The sequence below is a fragment of the Colias eurytheme genome, chromosome 2 (assembly GCF_061535395.1).
Source record: "Colias eurytheme isolate Ceu_HAF_F1 chromosome 2, ilColEury1 Martin Lab GWU primary, whole genome shotgun sequence".
In the NCBI taxonomy this organism is placed as follows: domain Eukaryota; kingdom Metazoa; phylum Arthropoda; class Insecta; order Lepidoptera; family Pieridae; genus Colias; species Colias eurytheme.
The window spans coordinates 3,643,496-3,663,341 of record NC_142981.1 but is presented as its reverse complement, the minus strand read 5'-3'; the positions used below and the strand labels follow the sequence as shown (position 1 = coordinate 3,663,341).

The 19,846-nt window shown below is 36.0% G+C and overlaps 1 protein-coding gene across 1 annotated transcript; it reads left to right on the top strand.

The window, feature by feature from the left end:
* The first annotated feature begins 3,178 nt into the window (after positions 1-3,178).
* Positions 3,179-18,961, top strand: LOC149910180 (dynein axonemal heavy chain 7-like). The gene is made up of 27 exons (XM_090109133.1): positions 3,179-3,203; positions 3,261-3,484; positions 3,719-3,842; positions 4,571-4,746; positions 5,398-5,549; positions 5,967-6,114; positions 6,655-6,867; positions 7,119-7,193; positions 7,546-7,718; positions 8,490-8,631; positions 9,197-9,310; positions 9,480-9,590; positions 10,874-11,062; positions 11,320-11,549; positions 11,788-12,013; positions 12,358-12,540; positions 12,938-13,163; positions 13,705-13,850; positions 14,193-14,388; positions 14,461-14,531; positions 15,179-15,336; positions 16,568-16,721; positions 16,795-16,928; positions 17,196-17,469; positions 17,865-18,006; positions 18,266-18,444; positions 18,794-18,961. The coding sequence occupies exons 1-27, from the start codon at positions 3,179-3,181 to the stop codon at positions 18,959-18,961; spliced, it is 4,353 nt and encodes a 1,450-aa protein (XP_089965259.1).
* The last annotated feature ends 885 nt before the right edge of the window (positions 18,962-19,846 follow it).

The window sequence follows — 19,846 nt, the reverse complement described above, 5'->3', positions numbered from 1 at the left end:
CATATGAAAAATAGATGTTGGCCGATTCTCAGACTTACCCGATATGCACAGAAAATTTCATGAAAATCGGTCCACCCGTTTCGGAGGAGTATGCAGACTAACATTGTGACACGAGAATTTTATATATAAGATAAGGCTAGAAAGAGCAATAATTTTTACTAAAACTTTACATTTTAGGTCATAGAAGCGTTGAATTATCCCCGAGAGATACCGAAACCGGAGAAGCAGTACATATTCTCTTTGCCAAAAGAAGGACTTGTATATGATTATCGTTTCATAAAAGAGGTATTTTAGCTAAAAGCTACTAGTTTAAAATATTGAATTTATTTAAGGGCTTGGTCTAGTAGTGCAAACAAATGCATCCTGTCATCCTATATGTAAATAATACAAATGTACTAAGGGAAAATTGCTCCACTTAATTTTTAAAAATTAAATCATTCGTATGCATAATTTAATATTCGTAATAAGTACCAAAAATGACAATTTGAAACAATTTTCGTGAAAATTACACCGGGTGATTTTTTTTTATCAGTACACAAAATTTGCGAATACTTTCTATTGATATCTTAACTACATGTTTATATAACTGATCAACTTTTACAAAGAAATTTGGACGAAATATAAAAAAAAATAAGCTTTCCATACAAAATGCAGAACTCTATACATTTTTTTCGACCTAAGTTTCTTAGTGAAAGTTGTTCAGTTTAACTAATAAAACGGATAAACAAATTTTGTATATAATAAAAAAATGTAATGTTTGTGTTAAATGAAAACAAAAGATATTTATTTCTGACTAGCTTCCGCCCGCGACTCCGTCCGCGCGGATGTCAGTCTTCGCGTCTTCTACAGATTTATTATATTATGTGTAATATATAGATTTATATTGATAAACCTAATAAATCTTTTGCTAGCATTCTGATGCTTTATCGGTTGCACTGGATTTATCTCTTTTTTTTCAATCGCTTGAAATGATATAGGATGGGTCCTTGATGGGCATCGAATGCTGAAGTCTCGAATCAATCAATTCTGACAGTAGGCAATTTATGTAAAATCTTGATAATGGTCCATCATTTTATTTTGCCTAAACGTTACATACTTTTTTATATATTATATTTTTAACGAATTATTCACTCCAGTCCAAACAGCAAATAAGCAGACTTCTGCTTCTGCAACGTTTAGTTGTCCCTGAATTTAGAAAAAATAGTCATGATTCTTATCTATGACAAAAGTGTTATTTTTTGCATTGTATTTCAAATATTAATTTTTTTTTAACCGCATCTTCCGCATTCATGTCTTTTGCCGGAATTAGACATTTAACTTCTACTAGTCCCATTTTCCCTTTTTGATATGGGAGTGTATAAAGTAAATTTTTTAGATATTTCTCGTTATACTTTTAAAAAGTTATTATTAATTCATTAGGTAAAGTAATTAGGATATCAGTTTTAAGTTTTTTGATACCTGCAATAATAACGTCATAATCGCCTGCACATACTTATCGATTACACCCTGTATACAATCCACCATCCACATTCATAATGTTTTCCTGTCCTCCTCTCCTTTACGCTGTTCACCGATACATTTGAAATGAGTAAATCTGCTACCACTGAAGGATGTTTCATTGTGATCAGCAAATTTTCACCACTGTTGTCGATTATTTGTTTTTCATTTTTAATCAGCAATTGGGAATCATCAGTTTTGTTTTTTGCAGATTGGTGATGTACCCTAACAATACGTCGAAAAGGGAAAGCATCAACGTATTATCGTTTTCGTCCTCTTTTTTTATTCTTCGCGTCTCTGTTACTTGTGTTTGTTTAGTTCTCAACACTCACTGAATTTTCTATGTTGTTGTGATCTTCCATTACATCTGCGTTTTGATGATGTGATGACAATCCATTCGTTTTAATATTTGTACTTAGAGTTGGTAGACTAAACTAGAAATGGCGGACTAAATTTGTCAGCGCGTCTGTAAGATCAGAATATAAAACCAACATCCTGTATTTAAGTTACAAAATTAATAATCAAACAACATGCCGCTACGTTGAAAATGACTAGAAGAAAAAATTAAAACACCTCGGATCAATTTTGGAGTAAACAAATCATTTTCCCCGTATGGGGATTTCCCCGGATGAACTTGGGAAGTTCAAGTTCTCAATACAAGTTTATATTATATTTCGTATTTCTCAAACGAAAAATAAACATTTTTGGAACTTCAAAAAAATTATATTATAAGAAAATTTATGAGCTTACTTTAGTTTTAAAGAAATATACATCCCTTTACTGACACCCCGTAAAATAAAGAAATTGTTGCCAATCGCCTTTGCAATCTATTTGGTTTCATTAACTTTATGTTCGAAGATAATTTTTTTTTCTAGTAGTTACACGCGTATTTTTTTCGTTTATTTTCCATATCGAAATCAAATGTTTAAAAATACGAATATTTGCACAAAACTAAGATAAAAATAATCAATTAACAAAAATATTAAATTTAATGAAGTAGAGCAACTTTCACTTCGGTATGAAGGAAAATCGAGCGTAGAGCACACGTCAGAACGCTCCGGCCCAAGGAGCGCGACTGAAGAAATTCGCTAGGATTTTTCCTAATTATTTTAAATATTTTTTTAATATTTAAAGAATTATCAAAATTCAAAAAAAAATTTTTTTAAAGGATTAATACTCATTGGTCTTCAACCAACTCGAATAAATTAATGGAAAAAATAACTTTTAGCAGTATTTATCAATAGATTTTGTAAGGCAAAAAATGGGAAATTTAATGAATTTATAACGTTCTAATTAAGAAAATCATAAGTTTTTCGGCAATTGTGTTCAGCAGTTTTTAATAACGACTATATAAGGATAATAATGCGCTGATCAGATTGTGTAAATTGTAATCGGTTGCAACGTAGTGAGTGCACAAACTTAGCTCGAAATGTCTTTGGGGGTAATAGACTTATCTTGAAGGCCTGATTAAGGTAACATAAAGTAACTTTATAAATGTGAAAAAATTCACGCGCATTGCGTATATAACACTAATTGATAAACAAGAAAAAAAAATTCAGTTTATCATTTCATTAGCCGGGAAAAAAATGTCAAATAACTTGTTGAAAACGCAATTTTGCTAGACTGCAGCCTTAAGTTCAAATCTTTTTGACTTTCGAATATTTCTTAGCCTCATAATCTTATGCAGAAGTCTGATATTAAAAATGGTGCTTACTTATAAACATCAACAATACCAATTACCATAATAATAACGAATTGGAAAGTTATCATCAACAAAAGAAATTTTCAGGGTAAAGGAAAATGGAAGCCGTGGCAAGATGACGTGGTCTCCGCACCTCCCATCAGCAGGGACACTCCACCCAACCAGATCCTGGTGACAACCCTGGACAGTGTGAGATACTTGGCGCTGTTCAAGTTGCTCGTCACTCATCACAAAGCGGTGATGATGGTTGGACCCACTGGGACGGGGAAGTCTTCGTATATTATTGTGAGTGAAACGTGAGGGTTATTAGGTGCTTATTAATGATCAGGATTTAGGCATATTTCATAATATTCCGAGTCTCTGCTTCGAGCTGATGCTTGTCTAATAGGGAATGTGGTGTTAGGTATGGGGCTCATTCTTTATTTTACTTATTTTTCATATTGTGACGAAATATACAATAGTTTTCGAAGTATTTTTGTGTACTAGTGCTATAGAGTACAAAAAATGATAATGTTGCAGGATTTTCTTGTGAAAAGGGTCGACACCAGAGTGTACAAAGCTCTTATAATGGCATTTTCTGCCCAAACCAATTGCAACCAAACCCAAGATATAATCATGGGAAAACTGGACAAGAGAAGAAAAGGTTTGTGTTTATTTATTTTTACCATATTACGTAAGATTTATACGGTACAAGCTTCTTGTATATCTTTTGAAAAATGACACTGACATAGATACGTTAACTCATATTAGTGCCGCTTGTGCGCGGATGAATTTTATTCATGCAATACAGGTGTCACTGCTGTTTGAAAAATTGCTCCGAGGAGCTTAAGGTGCTATTGCTCAAAAATTATTTGGTCATTTTCACATTACTTTTTATTTAACAACGTTGCTTTTATGGTTTTTTTAAATTTTAGATCCAAAATGATTTAGGTTCTTTGCCGAAGTCAGTAACCAATACGAATTGATGAATTTAAGATTGAAATCAGAAATGTAGAGCTTTAGATATTTCATTATTTTAAGAGCATGGAACTATGCATGGATTAAACATTCAGTAAAATAGCGTTCGTCTGGCATATAGTTGTTGTTTTCTGATTTGGTATTAAACACATTTTTACATCTCAGCTCCAAACGGAGCATAGCATTTTTCTTAATTGGATTGTTCTTTGTGACTTTGTGCGTCTTGCTATAAAAAAATGGCATATGCGATGCCCTAAGTCGTGTTCGGCCCCACAATCGGGTGTTACTGCATGGTGTTAATACTAGGATATTTCCGTCTGCTCTCCTCTAACAAATAATATGTGCTGTGTTATGTTTTTTCTGTGAGTTTGTCCGATCACCTCTAACGAATATCGTATTATGCGATGCCCTAAGGCGTGTTCGGTCCCCCGATCGGTTGCCACTGCGTGGTGTTCGTGGACGACGTGAGCATGCCGCAGGCGGAGACGTACGGCGCGCAGCCGCCCATCGAGGTGCTGCGGCAGGGCATCGACCTCGGCCTGTGGTACGACCGCAAGACCAACGTCGCCATGCACCTTATTGACGTGCAGGTACGTGTACCGCACGGATACACACACACGTACACATACACACACTAGCGCTCACTAAACACTGCATCGATGTGTACACAAAACTATCAATTACGCATACACACACTAGCGCTCACTAAACACTGCATCGATGTGCAGTAGCAGCAGTACACAAAACTATCAATTACGCATACACACACTAGCGCTCACTGAACACTGCATCGATGTGCAGTAGCATCAGTACACAAAACTATCAATTACGCATACACACACTAGCGCTCACTAAACACTGCATTGACGTAAGCTGTAGATACGTTTATCTACAGCTTAACGTCAATCTCATACATTCGTAGTCTATTCTATTGAACGCTACGCTAACGGAAAGCCACTTGAATAGGGGGGCTGATATATTATACAGTATATCTACATTACATAGATAGTTATTAGTTTCACTTTGTTCACCTGGAATATTCTCTTAAATTACTTAATTAAAATAATTATTTTATTGTCTATAAGATATTAATGTAGAAGTAAAAGAAACCTTTCTAGAAGTAGTAATTTTTATAAAAATAAAATATTTAAATAATAAAAATAATACATATAAATTTTAAGCTTTTAGCTGTATTTATATCAATTTTTATCAAAAACAACATCATGCAACTTTTGTTCCAGTTTATGTGTGCAATGGGTAAGCCGACGCCCGGCGCGAAGTTGGTGACGCCGCGGTTCTCGCGACACTTTTCGTTCTTCTGCATCGACGAGTTTGACGACGAAACTCTGCAAGTTATCTTCGGCAGAATTATGTTGTGGCATCTTGACACTAGGTTCGATAGTGTACTTTATTATGTACATATAAAATATCGAAACGTTGTAGTCTTTTTTAATAACTCATGAAAGGCTTTCACAGATGTTTTATTTATTGAATTTGTCGCTGCTTGGTTTAGGATGATAAAAAGGAGCGTGTGTACCGAGCACACGTGTAAGAAGTGAAACTTCTTTAGCAAGATTCGAAGATATCAAAATCGTCGCCTTACTCCATGACGTGACGGTATTGCCATGACGCGACCTTCAAATTTTACTCTCAACGCGCCTAAAGAAGTTTCACTTCAAAAAATCTTCTAAAAATCTGAAAAACAAAAATAAAAAAAAATTCGTAGCAGGCAAAACAACTTATTTTATTTAAAATAGTAAGTCTTAATACATAAATTATTTCAGATTTTTTTTAAATATCTTTTTCATAGGGGTTTCTCGAAGGAGTTCGACCCGTGCATCGACGAGATAGTGGCCGGCACACTGGAAGTGTACAAGCAGTGCCGCCTCAACCTGCTGCCGACGCCCTCCAAGTCGCATTACACGTTCAATCTGCGAGATTTCTCCAGAGTCATCCTGGTACGTGCAGTAATAACTTTGTACCGCAAATTACGCGCGATTTGTTTAGATTTTATGCTAATTTGCCGGTTTCTCTCGCGGTTTTCTTTGTAACAATTTAGCTTGCGAGATTTAAACTTGTTATAATTTATGTGCATGTTAACGTGCTTCTTTCAAACTGATGTTGTGAGAACATCTGTGGATTTGTTTCTATTACAGAAAAGAGCTCAGTAAATTATAGTATAGAGCAAAATATTAAAATTTTGATAATTAACTGTGACAATGTGTACTTTTGCTAATAAACAACCAAACGAATCTGAATCATCACAATATGTCTGACTATCCGCTCGTGTAAGATTTACCGAAACTAACAACATGTTACAGGATAGCTTAGTGTTAATATCCAACTCAACAGTATTTACACAAATATTAGGGCATCCCACTCTTATTACCAAGTTACGTTTACTCGTCACATAAGACAAACCATCCTGCTCTCAATACAGAACTACCTATAACTCTAATAAAACTACCTAAGATTTATCTTACCATACAAACGTACAGGGTGTTCTTCTATCCGTGCCAGAAGTGACCCCAGACTTGCAATCCATCAAACGGCTATGGGTACATGAGTGCTTACGCGTGTTCTCTGACCGCCTGGTGGAAGAACGCGATAGGCAATGGCTCGTCACGTGCTTACGAGAAGCTACGAAAAATAACCTGAATGATGACTTTGATAAGATGCTCTCAAGGCTATTGACAAGCCCTAATGAAAAGGTAGGTGAGAGGAGGTGGTATGAAAAGTTGCTTGTTTAAGGTGATTCAGGTGTTGTATAAGACAAGTGTCTGTGGGTACACGAGTGACTGGTGGAAGAGCGCAATAGACAGTGGTTCGCCACGTGTCTACGGAAAGCTACCAAAAACAACCTGAATGATGACTTCGATAAGATGTTGACAAGGCTACTGGTGAATCCCAATGAAAAGGTAGGTGGGAGTAGTGGTAGAAAAAGCTCTTTACGTGTTTACAGGAAGCTACCAAGAATAACTTGAATGATGATTTTTATAAGGTGCTTTCGCGTCTCCTGACGAACCCTATTGAGAAGGTAAGAACAGACAGCTGTAGAGCCGTTCGTTAAGGATGAGGCAGTCATTGCATAGGATGGTATATTGGTATACCACCGGCTTGTATTCGACAAGCGGCTGTGGTAAAATGAAATGTAAATATATTCTACTGATGACTTCAATTGACGGGATGACATTATTTCAAATGACTGGTTTCTTAAAACTGAACTGGTAGATTTATATTGAAAATGATGGGAAAGAGTAGCCCATGGAACAATGGTGAGTTAGTTGTGATTAAAACTTTCAGAACAATCTATCGGTGTTTAATTAATCTCAGAACTTTATGTGCAGCACGATGTAGGACTTTATCTTATAAATCCTAATGTTCAACAGATAACAGATCTGCATCTCCGCAACCTGATATATTGCGATTTCGCCAACCCAAAAGTGGACACGAGATTTTATATGGAAACAACAAATATGGAACACTTGAATTCGACCGTCGACGCTTTCCTCGTCGAGTTCAATAATATGTCCAAAAAGCCTATGAACCTTGTACTTTTCAGGTATGATAAAAGTTCAGTCTGAACATATTATGTTTTCTTGTCTTATTCCTCTGTAATGTCTCAATATAATTTATTTTATATACTACTAGTGATTTTTGCGAGGTAAGGAGAAAAATTTATCACTGTAGGTACATAAAATGTTTCGTTTTTGATGACTATCAAAACAAAAAATAGCAGGAATCGGGATACGTAACATTTAGGATAAATATAATCTGAAATTCCCCTTTGGTGAAAACGAAACAAAAGTTCCGAAACTTTTTTTCAAAAAGCTACAACCGAAACCTCGTCGAATACGTGAGCTGCATAAAGCTAGCCGATCGGTATCGTCAAATAAATAAATCTGTCGATATTTACATAGATTTTCCATTACACTCGCTTGTGTGTTTGTGTTGACGGAATAAAGTGGATGGTGCAATTATTATAGTTGCTGTAAATGTGATTTTATCGCATATAGAATAGGAATATATTTATTTAATGTTATAAGCGTTCTATTTTCTGGTGGTATAAGAGGCAAGTGTAGCATAACTTTTTTTTATCGACTTCAAAAAAAGGAGGGACAGACAGGAGCACATCTAAATAATAGGTAGTAATAAATTGATATCAAATCTTTATTATTTTACACTTTCCATTTTCTGAAGCCTGCTTTTTTTAACGCAGTAATTTTTAGTTTTTCTTTCACTTTTGAGTTTGATGGCTATCTACGCACAATAGGGAAACGCTTGACCACAATCTAGCCCGGTAAGTAAGTAAGTAAGTAATTCCGTACGTCAGGTTCGCGATCGAGCACGTGTCGCGCATATGCCGCGTGCTCACACAGCCGCGGTCGCACGCGCTGCTCGTGGGGCTCGGCGGCTCGGGCAGACAGTCGCTCACACGTCTCGCAGCGCATATCAACGAGTATGATCTGTTTCAGGTGGGTAGACTTGTACTGTATGACGTGTACGGTGTAGCTTGTAACTTGTACGGGTATCATTTGTTCTGCACCTTGCTCATTGTAACATATTATGTACCATAATATACCATATACCCTACACTCTCCAAACATATGCTTTATATCGTGCACCATCATGTAGAATAGAATTTAGAATAGAATTTATTTATTCGCAGTAAAAAAAAACCACATAAAAATACACATGAAAAATATACTCTGTACCTGTACTGTACCATATACTGTTTAGTTGTTTACCATGTAACTCTGCGCTTTATAGTTTTGACATTGGTTTTTTACATGCTACATCATACAGTTCGCTCATCACTCACTATGCATTTTGAATTCCACACCTTTCGCCTTTGATGTAGTAATAATATGTCCAATTTCAGGACTGACATTGATTTGTTGTTTATTAGTTTGGAATCGGAGAGCATTGTTGGTACAAATAAATACCCAATGGAAGATTTATTCATTTAATTTTATCTAGATTGTATTTAGATTTTTATAATTTTTAAAATCTTAAAAATATATCATTATAATCATGCAGGTGGAAATGAGTCGAACATACGGTAAAACAGAATGGAGGGAGGACTTGAAAACGCTCCTTCGGAAATCTAGCACTCCGGACTTACACATGGTGTTCTTGTTTATTGAATCACAGGTGCGCTCGCATGTTTATATTTTTAAAGGATGTGAAAATACAATAGAAAATTATTTTTTCATTTACTTAGTGGAAAATATTATTGAAAACTGTTTTTTTCTAGAGCGATTATGACTGCTTTTTCTAATTAAAATGTCGAATACGTAAAATTATTTTCTTTTTTATTCAGATTAAAGAAGAAGGTTTCTTGGAAGATGTGAACAATATGTTGAATTCAGGTGAAGTACCGAACATATTTGGAGCGGACGAAAAGGCAGAATTGTGCGAAAAAATGAGAGTGGTACGTGTTTGTTATTTTTATGTTATTTAATATAACATTCTTTGTGTTAAAGAAACCAATATATGTCGAAGTAAGACTGCAAATATCTTAGAAAAAGCAGTCACGAGACTGGAAATATGGAGCATTGATAACACAGTTCATTTGGCCCGTAAAATGTGTTCTCGGAAAGAAATATCGCAATATTTTTCAATGAGCAAATATTTTAGCGAGTATTGTGATTGTTAAAATTTAAGCTTTATTTATTCGAGTGAGTTCTGTAGAAATAATACTTAAGAAGTCTCATGTTAAAGTGATTACTCCGTAGATATCATAATACCTATGTTTATTTAATTCTGCGTTCTTTGTTTTGTTTGAAGAATTTTTTTCAAACAAAATTCATTCATATAATAACTTTGTGTAAATATAAATATTAACTAGTTATTACATTATGAATTCAGCTAATTGTGATGTTTTAAAAAAAAAACATTTGTAATAGAATATACATAGTATCCATGTAATTTATGAAACTTCTGGAAAACGAAACGAAGAATTCCTGCTACAAGAATTTTCCCCCGTCGAAAAATCTAGAAGAAATATCCGTTGGCACTACGCGCACTTCGTGTGAATAGTGTGATGTAAGTTTCTATTGACACGAAGTACGCGTACAGTGCCGCCGGGTGCATCACGTACCAAGAAATGGCAAGATATTGAGTTTCAAGACTTTTTGTACTTTTCTGAATGTGAAGTTACTATATTTATGTTTCAAGTTTGATTATGAAATATTATTATTAAGTACATTTTTTAAAGAAAATTAACATTCGGAGAATCGTTTGTATTCTGAAAGATGTTAGATTTTTATTAAACCTTCCTGAAATAAAGCTTTGTGGCGTTGCTGTACGATTCTGCAAATAAAGCCGATATTGCATATGTTTGTTTAAATGAAAAACAGTAGTAGTAACACACGTATGACCCGAACAACAATACACCTCTGACGCGAATAACAGTACACGTCAGACGCAAACAACAGTACACCTCTAACGCGAACATTACTACAAATCTGTCATGAATAACACTACGCATCTGACATAAACATCACTACACGTCTCACATGAACAACACTACACATCTCACATGAACAAAACTACACACCTCACATGAACAACACTACACGTCTGACGTGAACAACGATACACGTCTAACATGAACGTCACGTCACGTCAGACGTGTGACGTGATACACGTTATACACGTCTGACGTGAACACATATATTAACAAACCGTTTGAGTTGGAGTGTATCCCATCAGATAGACCGGCAGCGCGACAAGTCGCTGCAGACGGACGGCAGCCCGACGGCGCTGTACGCCTACTTTGTGTCGATCGTGCGCGACCAGCTGCACATCGTGCTGGCCATGTCGCCCGCCGGCACCTCGCTGCGCACGCGCATCCGCAAGTTCCCCTCGCTGGTCAACTGCTGCACCATCGACTGGTTCCAGGTGACGAATATATTTTTTTTGGCATTTCAACACTTTTATATTACAAAACGTTATACCATTAAATTTCCAATAATACATTCTGTTAGCTTTCTAGCATTGAATATCGTACATAAGTACTAATGCTAAAACTAGAAACGTTTTTCTTACCGCTTCAGATATGCATTGCAGATGCTTGATAATTTAACAATTGCTCTTATGTGAATTAATGTGACGTAGACGTCTGAAATTCATTTAATCGAAAAAAGCATCATTTTTAGGAATGGCCTCCAGACGCATTGCTCGCAGTGGCCACCCGTTTCTTGAAAGACGTAGAACTGACTGACCTCGAGCGAGAAACTGCCATCAAGCTCTGCCAGATATTCCACACGGATACACAAGAGCTTACGAGAGAGTTTTTGTTGAGATTGAAACGATACAACTACGTCACGCCCACGGCGTACTTGGAACTCATTAATATGTTCAAATCGCTGCTGGGGAAGAAGAGGACGTGAGTTTTTGTTATTTTTGTACTGTACCATTTACATTTTAGACGTTGGTTGGATGTTCCAATGAGGAAATAACTGTTGGCTTGTATTTGAGTTTTGAGTTGCGACTTGACCTTTGACAATTTATTTCAAATACAGCATTTCCTAATATCGTTTTTTTTTTCGGTTTAAATACAAATTATTCTTATGAACTCTCAATAGTCTGAAAACTGTTCATTGTTTATATTTTCATGTTCACAGAGAATTACTAACAGGCGAAAAGCGCTACATCACTGGTCTGGATCAATTAGCAATAGCTGCAAAATCGGTAGCCGCTTTACAACAAGCGCTGGAAGTGCTGCAGCCGAAATTAGCAGCTGGAGCAGCAGCGGTCGCTGAAACAACTGCTAAAGTGGAGAAGGAGAAGGAAGGAGTCGCTTTGGTTGAAGCTGAAGTGCTGATGGATCAAGCTGCTGCTGAGGAACAGGTAAAACATTGAGCTTTCATCAATTAGGACTGTAATATAACTTGTTATACTCTATTATGAGGTAAAGATTTTAAAGTCGATAATAAAAAGCGAAAATTGCAATAATTTTGGAATTGTTTGTATTTTCTCTGAAAAAAAAAAACTCATTCTTAAGTTTTAATTACATCTGTGTATTATTTATTTCATTATAATTCAGTCAGACAATAATTGGCTTTCTGCTTCAAATAAAGGTTTTTGACACAACATTTTTTCACGTAATACTAATATTGTGTCAACTTAAAAAGAAAATTATTTAACATTAAAACTTGACTCATCACCAACTTTAACAATAACTACGTGTTCAGGCCCGCGAAGCGCAAGGCATAAAGGACGAGTGTGACGCTGACCTAGCGGAGGCAATGCCGATCCTGAACAGTGCACTCGCAGCACTCGATACGCTAACTCCACAAGACATCACTTTCATCAAGACGATGAAGAGCCCGCCGAGAGGCATCAAACTGGTGATGGAAGCCATTTGTATACTCAAGGTATGATACCTACAGCTTTCAGAAGGAAAATGGGAATTAAAAATGAGGTAGGTAGGTAAAGAGACGTGTGTGAAGGGGGCCTATCGGAAGCAATGCTGATCTTGACAGTACTCGAAGCGCTCAACTCGCCGCCGCTGTAAGATATCACTTTCATAAAGACAGTAGTTTCGATCGAAAATTGATAGATTATAGAATACCTATAAAAACGAATAAAGCCAATAAATAGGTGATACTATTCTGATAGAAAAGAACAAAATATAAATTTATGATAACTAAGCTAACCTAAAAACTTTTTTTTCAATGCTATCTCACGTAGGATGATCCGGTAAGTTCGTCAATAATATTATGATCATTCACAATCAATAAACTCTGATGCTAGTTAGTACTTATTTCATAGGAAGTGAAACCGGACAAAATACCAAATCCGTCCGGCGTGGGTACAATAGAAGACTATTGGGGGCCATCAAAGAAACTGCTCAATGATATACGATTTCTGGAATCTCTACAAAACTATGATAAGGACAATATTCCTCCACCAGTCATGAAGAAGCTAATGGCCACTGTGATGCAAGACGATGGCTTTGTGCCAGAGAAAATCAGAGCCGTGTCTGTAGCTGCTGAGGGTAAGTTTATTGATGATTACAATCTATATTTCGTAAAAATTGATCATGCTATGTTAGGACTTAGGAATAAGATTTTTTTTTCAAGTGGAGAAATCTTGCCTCGATACCCAAGGCTCGCGAAAATTTTTCCACTTGAAAAAAAGGGCTAATTATAATCATGTTTGTGAAACTACTAATTGAGTTACATATTTGCATTTAACGATCAGACAGAGTCATCACGACAGATTTGCATTTAAATTTTTCGTCGTGATAGTAACGTAATATGTTTATTTTTATTTTATTAATATCTTGACCTGACCTGACGTAATATGTCGTGAGCCGTGACCTGACCTTACGTAATATGTCGTGACCCGACCTGACTTGACATGCTGTGTCGTGATGTGCTGTGTCATGACGTGTCATGTCGTGACATGCTGTGTCGTGACGTGTTGTGTCGTGACGTGCTGTGTCGTGACGTGCTGTGTCGTGACGTGTTGAGTCGTGTCGTGTCATGACATAGCGTAACATAATATGATGTATGATGGCAATGACACATCACCAGGTATGTGCAAGTGGGTGATAGCGATGACGAAGTACGACAAGGTGGCGAAGGTGGTGGCGCCGAAGAAGCAGCGGCTCGCGGCCGCGCAGGCCGTGTACGATAAGGCGATGGCGGCGCTGGCGGTCAAACAGGCGCAGTTGAGGGAGGTATGGTGTCATGATGTGATGATGTGATGATAGTGTTTCAGGTGTAGGTGCTACTATACAATGCATCCGCTTCATTCGAAATCTAAAAGTAGCAGATTATTTAAATTTATTAAAATGCCTCACTTGAGAACCTTACAAAATATATTATTTAGGAAGAACTGGGTAAAATTATTTTGTTAAAAAAATGGTTGTCATAGAATCAATATTGGAGACTGATTTTCGTGCATTGAACTTCTGTTGGTATACTAAATACAAATGAATAATCATAAATGTGCAATTAAATGATTTAAATGTTCATGAGAAAAATGTAATTATATCGTTAATTGAACTCCTCTTAAAAAGGTACAAGATAAATTAGCTAAACTAGAAGAAGCGCTATCCGAGCAAAGTCGACAGCAAAAGATGTTAGACGACGAAGTAATGGACTGTAGCAACAAACTGAAACGAGCTGAAATGCTCATATCTGGTCTTGGTGGGGAGAAAACTAGATGGACACAAATCGCCAAAAATCTACGTGATACATATAATTCACTTACAGGTGATATAGAATAGCCATGAAAAATATTTGTTTTTGAGCGAACAAAGGTGATTGATAAATTTTTTGTTGTAGGTGATATATTAATTGCCGCTGGTGTTATAGCGTATTTGGGACCATTTACTGCCGCCTTTAGACATGAGCAGGTAATGTATTTTGTAATTGATTTGTAATATGATTAAAACTACACAATTGATTCATTTTTATAAATTAGTGGTCTATACTTGATATTAGCTACGACTTCATTCCGGAAATTAATATCTTTCCCAGTAATAATATGATTTCAATGCTCAATTCAATTCTTGATTAACATGCACATATAATCAAAATTGAACATGCATTATGTTATTCCTCGTATTAATCGAAGATATCCATAGAATTCTAGTTTGTAAAGCAAGATATCTGCTTAGATTGAATCTCGAGTTGGACTGCATGTCCGGGAATACTAACGTATAATTTGATTCATATCTATTCAACGTCTGAAAGCGTTCAGCGTCTCGGATATAATTCGTTACAGCTGAGTTGCTGAATTTAACTGATGTGAATCATACCAATAGAGTACTCTGCTTGGAAATACAATTTATTACTCATTGCTTCAATTGTGAATTTAGAGCTAAAATATCATGTATAAAAAATATCATGCACTGCGACCGATTTGTCTTCATTATTTAAATTAAAAAAAATAACTAAATGTTTAGATCATAAAATTTTTTTTCGTGTATCGAAATTTTCAATAAAGATGTCGTCCTTGTCCTTATTATTGTTATTTATCCCATAATTATTTGCCCAAAAGGTAAGTAAATGGGCCCGCGCGTGCCACGAGTGCGGTATTGTGTGCACGCTCAACTTCAGCCTCATCAAGGTGCTGGGCGAGCCCGTCACCATACAGCAGTGGAATATAGATGGACTGCCCTCCGATGACTTTAGTGTGGAGAGCGCTATTATCATCATGTTAGTGGGTTTTATTGACCTTTTTAATAGTTGTATTAGCTGTACCCCGCGAACAAAACCTAATAATGTACTTTTCGTATTTCAAAACTTTAGTGGTTTAAAAAAGGTTCGACCTGCCCCTATTTGATCCTGCCTATGTTTAGATGTGAAAGTATAGTAGATGAAAGACATACATTAAAATTATTAATTACTAGATTCCCGCCCGCGGCTTCGCCCGCGTTTTCAAAGGAAAACCCGCATAGTTCCCGTTCCCGTGGGATTTACGGGATAAAACCTATCCTATGTGTTAATCCAAGTTACCCTCTATATGTGTGCTTAATTTCATTGTAATCGGTTCAGTAGTTTTTACGTGAAAAAGTAACAAACATCCATACATCCATACATCCATACTTACAAACTTTCGCCTTTATAATAGTATAAGATAAGATAAGATAGCATGCATGACAATAAATAACTTCTAATATATTTTGAATAAACTGTATTTTTTATGCTAGCATAATATGAAAAATTTTGAAGATCAATATTCACTTGTACGGTACGGTGAACAGTACCGTACAAGTTACAACATAACCGATGTTAATCTACTGATGGAAGAAAAATTTCAATATTGTCGTTATTAGTTTTTCTTTTATTAGGTATATCTCATATAACGTCCCAAGTTTAATCATATTATTTTCTTTCAATACTCATACAATTTAATGGAAATACCGTTGACTCGGTCTCGAACTCTTGACCTATAGAACCCCATTGAAACTTTAATCGAGGCCTTCAATATCAGAAATCCACGGCTAGATATATTCCATTAGCGGAAGATTGTTTATTGTTCTAAATAGAAATCTATTTCAGAATATCTAGGTTTAAAATAAGTCCTAACATAATAAAACATAAGCATAATATTGTGATGGTAATCTATTCCAGTCCCGAATTAATGCGCATTCATGAGCTAAAAGCTAGTTACTGGGTCGGTGAACAAAATATTGTTTATGAATGTGGATTTTCTAAATGATATCTCTTCTATTATAAGCGTAGGCAAAATCTAATATAAAACAAAAAATAATCATGTTTACTAATTGTCCGGCTAGGTATGCAATTGCATTAGTCTAATGTGTATATTACTTCATTACTTTATCCCGTCTGCAATTGCAAACTTTTACAAATTGCATTTATAATCTTGGCAAATTATCAAAATTATATTTTGATCTTACCTATTGAAAAAATTTAAAACTTTAAGGAATGCTCGTCGCTGGCCTCTCATGATTGATCCACAAGGACAGGCAAACAGATGGATTAAAAATATGGAGAAGCCTAACAACTTGTGTGTTGTAAGAATGACTCAAGCAGACTTGGGACGAGTGCTGGAAAATGCTGTCCAGTTTGGACAACCGGTATTTTAAATTATATTACTTTATTATTAGAATGCAGTTTGGCTTGGTACTAAAATTCGTTATTGTTTTCAAGGTGTTATTGGAGAATGTTCTAGAGGAACTGGATCCAATGTTGGAACCCTTGCTACAGCAGCAAACATTCCGACAGGGAGGTGCACTGTGTATTAAAATTGGGGACACGATTGTTGAATATAGCAAAGAATTTAAGTATGTATCGAAAATAACAATTTTATTATTATCCTATCTGAACTCCTGACCTTGTCTGGTTTAGAGGAGACTTATTTCGGGCGATCTAGCTTTAGAGAACAAGTAAAGGCACTATATTGATTTAAAACAGCACAAACGTTTTGAATACATCAGATTGGAGCTTGAGTAAATATAAATTGTTATAAATTTTTAATTTGTTTTGTCATAGAAAAGAGCTTTCAATTCAGTAATTAATCAAGTCGATAAAATTTAATTTCAAATACCCAGGCTCTACATCAGCACGAAGCTAGCTAATCCTCACTACTTGCCCGAGGTTGGCGTGCGAGTGACTCTAGTGAACTTCATGCTAGCTAAGGATGGTTTACAAGCACAGTTACTGGCGCGAGTAGTAGCTCGTGAGAGGCCAGATCTCCAACAAGCGAAAGCAGACCTTACCACACAAGGGGCAGAACATAGAAGATTGCTACAGGAGATTGAGAAGAAGATTCTAAATGTACTGTCCACGTCGGAGCACTTGTTGGAAGATGAAGAGGCTGTACAGGTTAGTGAAACTCTTGCAGGGGACATGTAGTTGTCGGATCCGGCTCGAAGGACCAATGGATTTGTTAAGATATATATTAAAAATGTATTTTCTTAATTGTTTCTATGTCTATAAAATGACTATAGTGTCGGTGGCTATTATCTGTGATGTTTTAAAATAACTAATTATAGTTTTATTGAGCGAAATAATAATGCGTTGTTCTTTAAAAATTCGAAACATTTAAAACTTTTTATATTTTGACTACTTTTATTTCATAAAAAAGAACGAAAAAGTTCAATCAATACAGACAGGTTCTTTACATTGTATTTTGTAATTAAATATTTTATTGAATGCATAAAAATACACATAACAAATAAATATTAACAGTAGTAATTCAACAAATTTCCATTGAACAGATTCTAAACTCGGCGAAGGACACGTCGAACGAAATCAAAGAGAAGCAAGAGGTTGCGATGATTACGGAGAAGGCGATCGATACGGCGCGAGACGATTACGTGCCCATCGCTGTGCATTCCACCAATCTGTTCTTCCTTATAGGTTGCTACATTATAATAGTTTATATGTATTATATTTAATAGATACTCTGTATGCTTGTTTTTACCCGACTACAGCAAAGCAAAAGGAGGGTTATGATTGTTTGTGTTTTTCTCAAATAATGACATTCTATATGCCTCATTCAAATTCGTTGCTTTGCTATACAAAAGTTTTCTTTAAGTCCCACCATTACAATTACTTCTTTAATAACAACCCTTATTTCAATGATATGTGAGAACTAAAATATTTCCTATCACCACAGCCTCCCTATCGAACATCGACCCCATGTACCAATATTCGCTGGGTTGGTTCGAGGGGTTGTTCACCAGTTCCATTGACAATACAGAAAAGGTGGAAGAAATTCCCGAACGGTTGGCTATACTGCGGGCGCACTTTACGTATTCGCTATATGCTAATATCTGCAGGAGTTTGTTCGAAAAGGTGTGAGGGTAGTTGTAGATTCAGAAAAGTGCTTAAGAAAAATATTTGTATTTGGAAGATTTTGGTACCTAGTCTTGCACTTTGTTTAATGAATTTTGCTATTATTGACTATTGCATAACAATGATGAATAATTATTATAATAATTGCATGGTGACTTTCATTGATTCTCTTCACTACTCGAGTAGCTCCTCAGAAAAAATAAACTGCTAGTATTCATTTGCAGCCATTCATTATATTCCGACAAACTTGTTCCCTAATCCCTTCACAAAAGACTTCAACTAACTCAACATAAAACAACAAATAGAAAAAAGAACAGCCACGTTAATCACAATGTATTTGACACAACAGGACAAGATAGTATTCTCTCTCCTGTTAACGATCACGATAATGGTGGCCGAAGGGCGTCTAGAGCGCAGCAACGTGATGTTCCTATTGAGTGGAGCGCAACCGCGGCACGTGCGACCCAACCCTGTTTCCTTTCTCAGTCCACAGGCCTGGGGGGATTTTAACTCGTGAGTATAGGAGAGGGCAAGTATAAGGGTCGAGAAAATGGTGAATGTTGGATAGAGATAAGAAAACAGGAATAAAGAGATAGGAAGAGAAAGAGTTAAGATGGAAATAGGGTTAGAGGTTCATGGCAAGGATGAAAAATAGGGTGAAACAATGAGAGGATGATGATGATGAAGCGATGAATAAGTGTGTACATGTGTGGCTGTCTGGTAACCGTAGAATCGTTTAAAAGAAACTCGTGAAAATGCATTAATTCAAATTCATGTTTTCAAAGATCAAAGTGAAGTCTTATTCAGTTAGGAATTCGGTTGAAATAATTAAGTTTACGTAATCACTTATTTTTAGTGGTAATTTAAATTAATAAAGTTTGATATAGGCAATAAAGGTTAATATCGTTATTTTTCTTCAATCTTATTCAGATATATATAGATATAAGCATTTCCTGTAATTTTGGCGTTTTCAAATAGTTAATACTTAATATATATTTTATTCTATATATTCCTATAGAAAAGCACAAATCTTTAATCCTTCCCCCCGGACCGCTACGCGAAGTAGACGTGCTTAAATAATCAGTGCCAGTTTTTATTAAAAATTATTTAAAATAGTAATTCATAAAATCTAAAGTAAAAAATAGGAGTGCATAAGTTTATAGGAGTTCTTTCTGTGCTAAGTGAACGATCTCTTCTTCGTCTGAACGCCTGGTACGTGGTCCCTCCCACTTGTTCAGCTCCGCCTCGTGCTCCGCCCAATTGTTACCTGCGCGCGCGCCGCCCTCAACGATACCCAACCAATCGCATCCGCCCCGCTGGTTGACGGCTTACCACTGGTGAGTGGAATCCACGAATAACTTACATTGAATCCTGTGCGCCTAGTACCGGTGAACTAACTTAC

What these genes read in the sequence shown, in the direction of transcription:
- LOC149910180 (XM_090109133.1), top strand. Translation starts at nt 3,179, where the DNA reads ATGCAGAAGTCTGATATTAAAAATG. An exon ending in CGTGTCTGTAGCTGCTGAGG is followed by an intron (nt 13,164 to 13,704) that starts GTAAGTTTATTG and finishes ACACATCACCAG; the next exon opens with GTATGTGCAAGTGGGTGATA. An exon ending in CAATCTGTTCTTCCTTATAG is followed by an intron (nt 18,007 to 18,265) that starts GTTGCTACATTA and finishes CTATCACCACAG; the next exon opens with CCTCCCTATCGAACATCGAC.